The sequence below is a fragment of the Onychostoma macrolepis genome, chromosome 25, assembly GCF_012432095.1.
Source record: "Onychostoma macrolepis isolate SWU-2019 chromosome 25, ASM1243209v1, whole genome shotgun sequence".
NCBI lineage: Eukaryota > Metazoa > Chordata > Actinopteri > Cypriniformes > Cyprinidae > Onychostoma > Onychostoma macrolepis.
In genome coordinates, this window is record NC_081179.1 from 14,068,763 (window position 1) to 14,078,871 (window position 10,109).

The window sequence follows — 10,109 nt, forward strand, 5'->3', positions numbered from 1 at the left end:
TGAAGAAATGACACTTTGCTACAATGTAAAGTAGGGAGTGTACAGCTTGTATAACAGTGTAAATTTGCTGTCCCCTCAAAATAACTCCACACACAGCCATTAATGTCTAAACCGCTGGCCACAAAAGTGAGTACACCCCTAAGTGAAAATGTCCAAATTGGGCCCAAAGTGTCAATATTTTGTGTGGCCACCATTATTTTCCAGCACTGCCTTAACCCTCTTGGGCATGGAGTTCACCAGAGCTTCACAGGTTGCCACTGGAGTCCTCTTCCACTCCTCCATGACGACAACACAGAGCTGGTGGATGTTAGAGACCTTGCGCTCCTCCATCTTCAGTTTGAGGATGCCTCACAGATGCTCAATAGGGTTTAGGTCTGGAGACATGCTTGGCCAGTCCATCACCTTTATCCTCAGCTTCTTCAGCAAGGCAGTGGTCATCTTGGAGGTGTGTTTGGGGTCGTTATCATGTTGGAATACTGCCCTGCGGCCCAGTCTCCGAAGGGAGGGGATCATGCTCTGCTTCAGTATGTCACAGTACATTTTGGCATTCATGGTTCCCTCAATGAACTGTAGCTCCCCAGTGCCGGCAGCACTCATGCAGCTCCAGACCATGACACTCCCACCACCATGCCTGACTTTAGGCAAGAAACACTTGTCTTTGTACTCCTCACCTGGTTGCCGCCACACACGCTTGACACCATCTGAACCAAATAAGTTTATCTTGGTCTCATCAGACCACAGGACATGGTTCCAGTAATCCATGTCCTTAGTCTGCTTGTCTTCAGCAAACTGTTCGCGGGCTTTCTTGTGCATCATCTTTAGAAGAGGCTTCCTTCTGGGACGACAGCCATGCAGACCAATTTGATGCAGTGTGCGGCGTATGGTCTGAGCACTGACAGGCTGACCCCCCACCTCTTCAACCTCTGCAGCAATGCTGGCAGCACTCATACTTCTATTTCCAAACACAACCTCTGGATATGACGCTGAGCACGTGCGCTCAACTTCTTTGGTCGACCATGGCGAGACCTGTTCTGAGTGGAACCTGTCCTGTTAAACCGCTGTATGGTCTTGGCCACCGTGCTGCAGCTCAGTTTCAGGGTCTTGGCAATCTTCGTCCTACGCCATCTTTATGTAGAGCAACAATTCTTTTTTTCAGATCCTCAGAGAGTTCTTTGCCAAGAGGTGCCATGTTGGACTTCCAGTGACCAGTATGAGAGAGTGAGAGCGATAACACCAAATTTAACACACCTGCTTCCCATTCACACCTGAGACCTCGTAACACTAACGAGTCGCATGACACCGGGGAGAGAAAATGGCTAATTAGGCCCAGTTTGGACATTTTCACTTAGGGGTATACTCACTTTTGTGGCCAGTGGTTTAGACATTAATGGCTGTGTATGGAGTTATTTTGAGGGGACAGCAAATTTACACTGTTATACAAGCTGTACACTCACTACTTTACATTGTAGCAAAGTGTCATTTCTTCAGTGTTGTCACATGAAAAGATATAATAAAATATTTACAAAAATGTGAGGGGTGTACTCACTTCTGTGAGATACTGTGTGTATATATATATATATATATGTATATACACACACACACGCACACGCACTTCAATTAAATTATACACACACACACACACACACATTTATTTCAAGTAATGATTTTAAAAAAAAATAGTTTTGTTAAAAATAATAAATCCAGTCTTTAAGACACTTTAAGCCAAAAAGTGGTTTTGTCCATACAATGAAAGTCAATGGGGTCCAAAACAACATTTTGTTTGCCCTACAGGTTTGTAACAATGATGTTCGGAAGAGGTTCTGAACTAAATGAGTTAAATGATGACAGAATTTTCATTTTTGGCTGAACTGTCCCTTTAAGCCCACAAATTGGATGTCTGAGTCGAATCCGTGTGACATTTTGCAGTGTTTTGTGGGCAAAATAAACACGGTCTCAGAGAGTCAGGATATGGTGACCTGACTTTCAATCAGCGCTTTGTGAAATGCTGGAGTCTTGTCATTATTTCAGAATCCAAATATTTCGAACAACAACATTAGAAGCCTTTGCAGCATTAAATATCAATCTAAATTCTCAGAAAGATTTAAATGTTGCCTCGAAAAAGACATTAAGCAAAAAGACATGTTTTTTTCCCCCTCCATACACGCACGTAAACACACACATCTTGCAGCATAATACATCAAGTCAAGGTAACCGCACAGTCTGTACTGACAAAAGTGAAAGCAATTGCCTGAAACATCCAGCGAGAATATTTGCTTAGTGATATATGACCTGATGGTTTTTTGCCAAATATATCTCACACCCCTCTCTTGCGTTTTCCGGCCTGGTGTCTGGGGAAAACCAAAAGCGTTTTGGGTAATGGATGTGAAACAATAATAAAAGAGACCTAGGATGTATATGGTTCAGTGACAAACATATTCATTTGCTTTCTGACAAGAAACATCATTAAAAATCCACCTGAGGACAAACACTCGAAAACCTCAGCCGGTGCAAAATCATCAAAACTGAACGAACGCGACAGAATCGCGCTGAGTCAGTGACTAAATGGACAAGACGATTTATTTTTCTTTCTCAGTCCAAGTAAGCAAATCCAAACATTTAAAAACATTTCAAGGATGAATCTGAACAACAGATCTTGACGTATTGCAAATGATTGCGAGTCGTGTCACAGTCGGAGTTGAGATGAGAGAGAGAATCACTGCTATGTTTAATAATGTATCTGAGGAGCCATTCAGCAAAGAAGCTTCTTCAAAGAACCAATAATACCTCAATCTCTATACATTACAGGCAGGGGCATTCGAGCGCATCAAGGCTGTTAACAAAGTCCCCAGAAAGCGGCAATCTTTGTCGGTGTTTGTTGAATTTTTTATAAACAAGTCTATTTGTGGCGAAATCTGCCTACGGTGGTGACTTCCAGAAAAGATCCTTTGAAACTGCAGCCTTAAAGACAGTTTCATCGGTCACCTGTGGGATCAGACAAATGTACAGCATCTAGAAACATGCCTGAGAAAATGACTGGTGGAGACATATTTTGTACTGTAGCTGACTAGTAATATGCTATTTTATTTTGAATTTGAAAATCAATACCAAATTGATTTTTATTTTGCATCTTTACCTGCTATAGTCAACAATTAAATCAGTTTTGTTTTTAAAATAATTTTTTAATGTATGCTATTTACAGTCGATGAGATTTTATCCCTGGCTTCACAGACGAGGCTTAAGCCTAGTCCCAGACTAAAATGTAAATCTGAGCTGTTTCAACTGAAAGAAACTTGCACTGACTGATCTTAAAATATATCAGTGCCTTTGTTTTGTCTCAAGATGCACACCAGTAATGTTTTTTTTCTAAGCATGTTTATAAACATCCTAATTGAACTATGGCCTAATCCTGGTTTAGTCTAAGCCCTGTCTGTGAAACCAGGCCTTAATGTTTTTGAAAGAAGCTCATCAAAGCTGCATTTATTTGAAACAGCAAAAATCAGGAAAATTGTGAAATATTATTCCAATTTAAAACACCTGTTTTCTATTTGAATACATTTTAAAATGTAATTTATTTCAGTGATGATAAAGCTGAATTTTCAGCAGCCATTACTCCAGTCTTGAGTATCACATGATCCTGCTTCATATTTTTGTGTAAACAGTGACACATTTTTCTTTCAGGATTATTTGATTAATAATATAAAAAGTAGTAAAAAAGTAAAAAAAACAAAACAAACAAAAAAAACAGTATTTATTTAACTGTGACACATTTTTTCTGGATTCTTTGATTAATAATAAAAAAAAATTATTAATAAATAAAAATCAGTATTTACTTAATAAATAGAAATCCTTTGTAACATTATAAATGTCTTTACCATCACTTTTGTTCAATTTAGTACATCCTTACTGAAAAAAAAATCTTATACACTTTTTGAATGGTAGGCTATGTGTATATAAAACATTAATTACATTTATAATTTTATTAATATTTGATAATATAAATGCTATTTTTAAATTTTGATGTTATTTTGCAAGTCTTATTGGTAATATAAAATGAATAAAACAACTATTAATTTAAAGTAGTAGGCTAATATTTTAAGCTTATATTAAAGTTTTTTATGTCAATTTAAAATTTCTCAAAATGCCCATCCCTAATATCAGTTAATATCAAAATGTTTAAAATACATTTTCTTTTTTAAATATATATAAAAAAAAAAAAAACAACTGAAGAGTTCTGCAAAACTTGCCGGCATGATTCTAGGCTGCTGTTGGTTGTTGCTACGGTGTTGCTATGCTAAAGTTAATTCCTAAGTCTCAATCTATGTCAGTGCATGTCTATGAGATTTTGTCCTTAGCAAGCACCAATTAATGGATTACCGGTCCAAATGTGTTGCTGTCGAAACTGTGTCCGTGATGGTCCCCCTCGATCCACAGATGTCCATCTGGAACTCTTACATAACGGTTTTTATATCCCAGCGTTCTGATAATAGAAACAAATAATGCGTTACCACAGTAATGGATTCTGGCTGCTTTTAATGCAGGAAAACATCAGGCTATTTTTCATTTCTCGCTGTTTATGTTACAGTTGACCAGCTACGTGTATTCACCAATCCTGCATTTGGCTCTTGGCCCGCTCTCTAAATCTAAGATCAATAATTAATGTTCGCACAGCTGCTGCAGTCTTTGTTTCATATTTAAGATGACTTTCTGACACAGCAATAGCTCATATCCATTGCAGGCGGTGCTGTGAGCGCTTTAGAGCGAGAGCGTGAAGCAAATTTCAGATTTTTAATGGTAGTTTTTCTTCATCAGCCATCACAGAACAAAATGAACTTCCTCGTCATATGAATCATCTCGAAATCAACCTCGAGAAGTCATCAGGCCTGGGATTTCCTCAATTGAATCCCAAGATCACCTTGAGATGTAATGCTTTTGGCCGTGAATGGTTTGATGAGACATTAATGTTTAATGACACTTACGGCTAAATGGTGCATTTGTGCGATACAAGCATTTAAAGAGGACCAAGCCTGAATTGGCACGTTTAATAAGCTCAAACAGATCCTTCTAGTGGTGCTACAAAGGCCTGTTAAGTCTGAGTAAACACTTTTCAGGCAACAAAACATTTTCCGCCATTAAAACCCATGAATCAATCATGATGCCATCAAACGTCATTTCTACCTCATTCATAACTTAATTTGGGACAAACTTACTTGATGAAGTCCCCCTCGATCCCAATGACCCGTTTGATGATCTTCTGCTGAGGGTCCTTCGGGCTCCTGCAGAAGGAATGAGCAGATATGAGATGGTACGACTACAACATTTGCATACTGATGACAGAACTGTTCCTGGTTTATTTGAGGATGCTGCTGAGCTCAGTGGATTATGGGGCATTAGGGACAGTTTTCAGAGACCAGATGGGTCTTATCTGCTGGAATAAGTCAAGAAAAGACTCTATGAAATGTCAAAACTCTTCATTTTCAGGGCGCAATATTATTAGATCATATTTCACTTGATTCACTTAGTGTACTCATTTGGAACAATGCCTAAAACTTCAGATGTAGGAAAAGTAAAATACTTCTTGAATAAGCTTTCCATTGATGTATGGTTTGTTATGATAGGACAATATTTGGCCGGGATACAACAATTTGAAAATCTGGAATCTGAGGGTGCAAAAAAATCTAAATATTGAGAAAATCACTTTTAAAGTTGTCCAAGTGAAGTTCTTAGCAATGCATATTACTGATCAAAAATGAAGTTTTGATATATTTACAGTTGGAAATCTACCAAATATATTCATGGAACATGATCTTTACTTAATATCCTAATGATTTTTGGCATAAACGAAAAATGTATCATTTTGATCCATACAATGTATTGTTGGCTATTGCTACAAATATACTTGTACTACTTAAGACTGGTTTTGTGGTCCAGGGTCACATATTTTTACTCGTCTATGAATTTTGGCTCTTTTTGTCACAGAAGAGTTTCTGCCGAAAAAACAACAACAACAAAAAAACACTTTAAATCTCAAAATTGCAACTTTATTTCTCATATTTTCAACTTCATGTGTCATGTGACTTTATATCTAGTAAATTTATGTTCTATAATCGCAATTTTATATCTCATAGTGTGACTTTTATATATTTATTTATTTTTTACTTTATTATATTTCCAAAAATAAATTTACACCAATTTTTATGACATTTAATATCACTGAATAAAGATTTTTCAAAACCAGTGTTGACCAACTATTAAAATAGTTTTTCTTAACTGAAATAAAGCTAAAATAAAATAAAACATAAATATTAGATGAAAAAAAAAAACCCACACTATTAGACAAATAATTTACAAGGAAACTTCTACAAGAAATATGGTCTTGGCAACTAACTGAAATAAATATAGTTAATAAATATAACTATTTAAGATAATAAAACTACTAAAACTGAAATAAAATAAATTAAAGTTAAATAAAAATATAAATGGAAAAAATGGCAAAAGTACATAAAAAATTACTAAAATGAAAAATAAATAAAACTAATTCAAAATATTAATAAATACTAAAAGATTATATAAATAATACTAAAATAACACTGTTCAAAACCAAATTATATAAATCTATATACACAATGCTCATTTTCATAGTATTCATGATAAATGGCACAAAGCACAATTTATTGCAAAAGAATACACTAAAAAAATGATACTTATTTTTTTAAGGTATGTGGTTACAAACAATTTATTTTAGCTACATTTAAAAAAGAAATGTTGAAAGTTAGTCAACTAAATTTGTTTATTTAAATGTAGCTAAAATAAATTGATTGCAACACTTACCTTAATTTTTTTTTTTTAGTAAAGTCAACGAACGTTTTTTTTCAGTGTACAACTTCTTTTTCATGACTCTTTAAAGTTACAATTATTTCCATGACTTTTTCAGGCCTGGCAATCCCAAGTTCCCTAATATTTCCAGGCTGATCCCACATAGCTTTTATTTTGAGGTCAGATCTCTGTAAGTGTTACATTTGTAGCGTCTGAAGTATTTGTTCCATCAGTTTTGACCTGATCCCCCACATCATTACCCACAATGACCCTGACTGTGACCGAGCTGCAACCTTGTCTTCCAGGAGACTGCAAACTTCTCATCCCATCCACGTCTGAAACTTTCTGCCACTAGCTGTCACTCCATGCTTTATGGAATTTCATGTACAGTAATCTTTTCTGCTTGTTGCCTTTCCGCAAGAGCGCTTTCTCAGCTGCAACACGCCCTGTAAGGCTTCTTATAAGATGACTTCTCACGGTTGAAGTGTGTACTTTGGAGCCAAACGTCTCTCAAATGCTGAGCAAGCACTTTGGTGAGAAATTGCCTACTTTCTTTGTGACAGTCTGAACACCATGTCTTAAAAATCTAGGAACCTAAGAACAAAATCTGTTCCTTTAGATATCTCACAAGATATTGGAAGGACATTTTGTGTTATCTTTTATTGAATAAAGTTGATCTACTTTAGTTTTTAATAAGAGTTCGATGAGTTTCCAAAAGTCTGAGACCACTCTTGACGCAACTTTTCTGTTTTAAAATTCATTTCTTTAAAATCTAATTTCAGATTAAAAGAAATAAAATTCAATGAACGCTTCACTTCAAGCTCCCTGTCAGAACCTATGCAATGTTAAATCTTCAAACAGCTCTAGCGCAGCCTCCATCCATCATACACACACACACACACACACACACCTCTTCTGTTACAGCTCTGACGCTCAGCCTGATTTGTGATTTTCATTACTTCTGCAGGCCTGAATGTTGTTGGTGTTTATCTCAAGTGTTGCATACGGCATGCTGGGAGAATATATTCTGATTTGCCAAGTAGGATTTTGCAGTAAATGCAAGAGCCTAGTTAAGAGAGACTTATCTAAAGACTTCCAATATCGATTATATCTCACAAAAGCTGTTGGCCAAACTGGAAAAAATATGCAAAAAATTAGGAAAGCTCTTATTATGGAGAGCTGGGTAAAAAATGCCTCAATAAATGTTTTAAACAGCCTACATTTAGAATTATGTACTGCAGTCTTCTAGCATCACAGGAATAAATTATATTATAAAACATTAATATAGAAAAGTTATTTTATTTTCACAATATTACTGTTTTACTGTATATTTTGATCAAATGTACAGGTGCTGGTCATATAATTAGAATATCATCAAAAAGTTTATTTATTTCACTAATTCCATTCAAAAAGTGAAACTTGTATATTATATTCATTCATTACGCACAGACTGATATATTTCAAATGTTTATTTCTTTTAATTTTGATGATTAGAGCTTACAGCTCATGAAAGTCAAAAATCAGTATCTCAAAATATTAGAATATTACTTAAGACCAATACAAAGAAAGGATTTTTAGAAATCTTGGCCAACTGAAAAGTATGAAAATGAAAAGTATGAGCATGTACAGCACTCAATACTTAGTTGGGGCTCCTTTGCCTGAATTACTGCAGCAATGCGGCGTGGCATGGAGTCGATCAGTCTGTGGCACTGCTCAGGTGTTATGAGAGCCCAGGTTGCTCTGATAGTGGCCTTCAGCTCATCTGCATTGTTGGGTCTGGTGTCTCTCATCTTCCTTCTTGACAATACCCCATAGATTCTCTATGGGGTTCAGGTCAGGCGAGTTTGCTGGCCAATCAAGCACAGTAACACTATGGTCATTGAACCAGCTTTTGGTACCTTTGGCAGTGTGGGCAGGTGCCAAGTCCTGCTGGAAAATGAAATCAGCATCTCCATAAAGCTTGTCAACAGAAGGAAGCATGAAGTGCTCTAAAATTTCCTGGTAGATGGCTGCGTTGACTGTGGACATCAGAAAACACAGTGGACCAACACCAGCAGATGACATGGCAGCCCAAATCATCACTGACTGTGGAAACTTCACACTGGACTTCAAGCAACATGGATTCTGTGTCTCTCCACTCTTCCTTCAGACTCTGGGACCTTGATTTCCAAATGAAATGTAAAATTTACTTTAATCTGAAAAGAGGACTTTGGACCACTGAGCAACAGTCCAGTTCTTTTCTCCACAGCCCAGGTTAAGATGCTTCTGACGTTGTCTCTGGTTCAGAAGTGGCTTGGTAGCCCTTTTCCTGAAGACGTCTGAGCGTGGTGACTCTTGATGCACTGACTCCAGCTTCAGTTCACTCCTTGTGAAGCTCTCCCAAGTGTTTGAATCGGCTTTGCTTGACTGTATTCTCAAGCTTGCGGTCATCCCTGTTGCTTGTGCACCTTTTCCTACCCAAATTCTTCCTTCCAGTCAACTTTGCATTTAATATGCTTTGATACAGCACTCTGTAAACAGCCACACCTTTCAGTAATGATGGTGACTTACCCTCTTTGTGGAGGGTGTCAATGTTCGTCTTCTGGATCATTGCCAAGTCAGCAGTCTTCTCCATTATTGTGGTTTCAAAGAACAAGAGATACCCAGAATTTATACTGTAGGGATGGTCATTTATTCAAACTCAAATGTAAATATTCTAATATTTTGAGATACTGATTTTTGACTTTCATGAGCTGTAAGCTCTAATCATCAAAATTAAAAGAAATAAACATTTGAAATATATCAGTCTGTGTGTAATGAATGAATATAATATACAAGTTTCACTTTTTGAATGGAATTAGTGAAATAAATCAACTTTTTGATGATATTTAGAGCTGATAAAATGTAAAAACTGTAACTTGAATGCAATGTAAGTCGCTTTGGATAAAAGCGTCTGCCAAATGCATAAATGTAAAATGTAAATGTATATATATTCTAATTATATGACCAGCACCTGTATGCAGCCTTGGTGAGCATATGAGACTTCTATTAAAAACAGTACACTATGTTTGGATTTGGATAGTTCACCCAAAATTCTGTCATTAATTACTCACGTAATCCTCATGTCGTTCCAAACTCGTAAGACCTTTGTTCATCTTCTGAACACAAATTAAGATATTTTTGATTAACTTTCTGACCCTCCATAGACAGCAATGCAACTGACACATTCAAGGCCCAGAAAGGCAGTAAGGACATTGTTAAAATAGTCCATGTGACATCAGTGATTCAACCTTAATGTTATGAAGCTATGAGAATAT

The 10,109-nt window shown here is 36.5% G+C and overlaps 1 protein-coding gene across 4 annotated transcripts in view; it reads right to left on the reverse strand.

Moving 5' to 3' along the window:
* immp2l (inner mitochondrial membrane peptidase subunit 2) overlaps positions 1-10,109 on the reverse strand; it is a 105,489-nt gene that overhangs the window by 1,691 nt on the left and 93,689 nt on the right. For 3 of the 4 annotated variants that reach the window (XM_058767828.1, XM_058767827.1, XM_058767829.1), the window contains exons 4-5: positions 5,208-5,273; positions 4,375-4,477 (exon numbers count right to left, since the gene is read on the reverse strand). In XM_058767828.1, the coding sequence (XP_058623811.1) occupies positions 4,375-4,477; positions 5,208-5,273 (169 nt within the window). Of the gene's footprint in view, positions 1-1,586; positions 2,983-4,374; positions 4,478-5,207; positions 5,274-10,109 lie in introns of those variants that run through there. The other variant, XM_058767830.1, reaches the window with a different exon arrangement.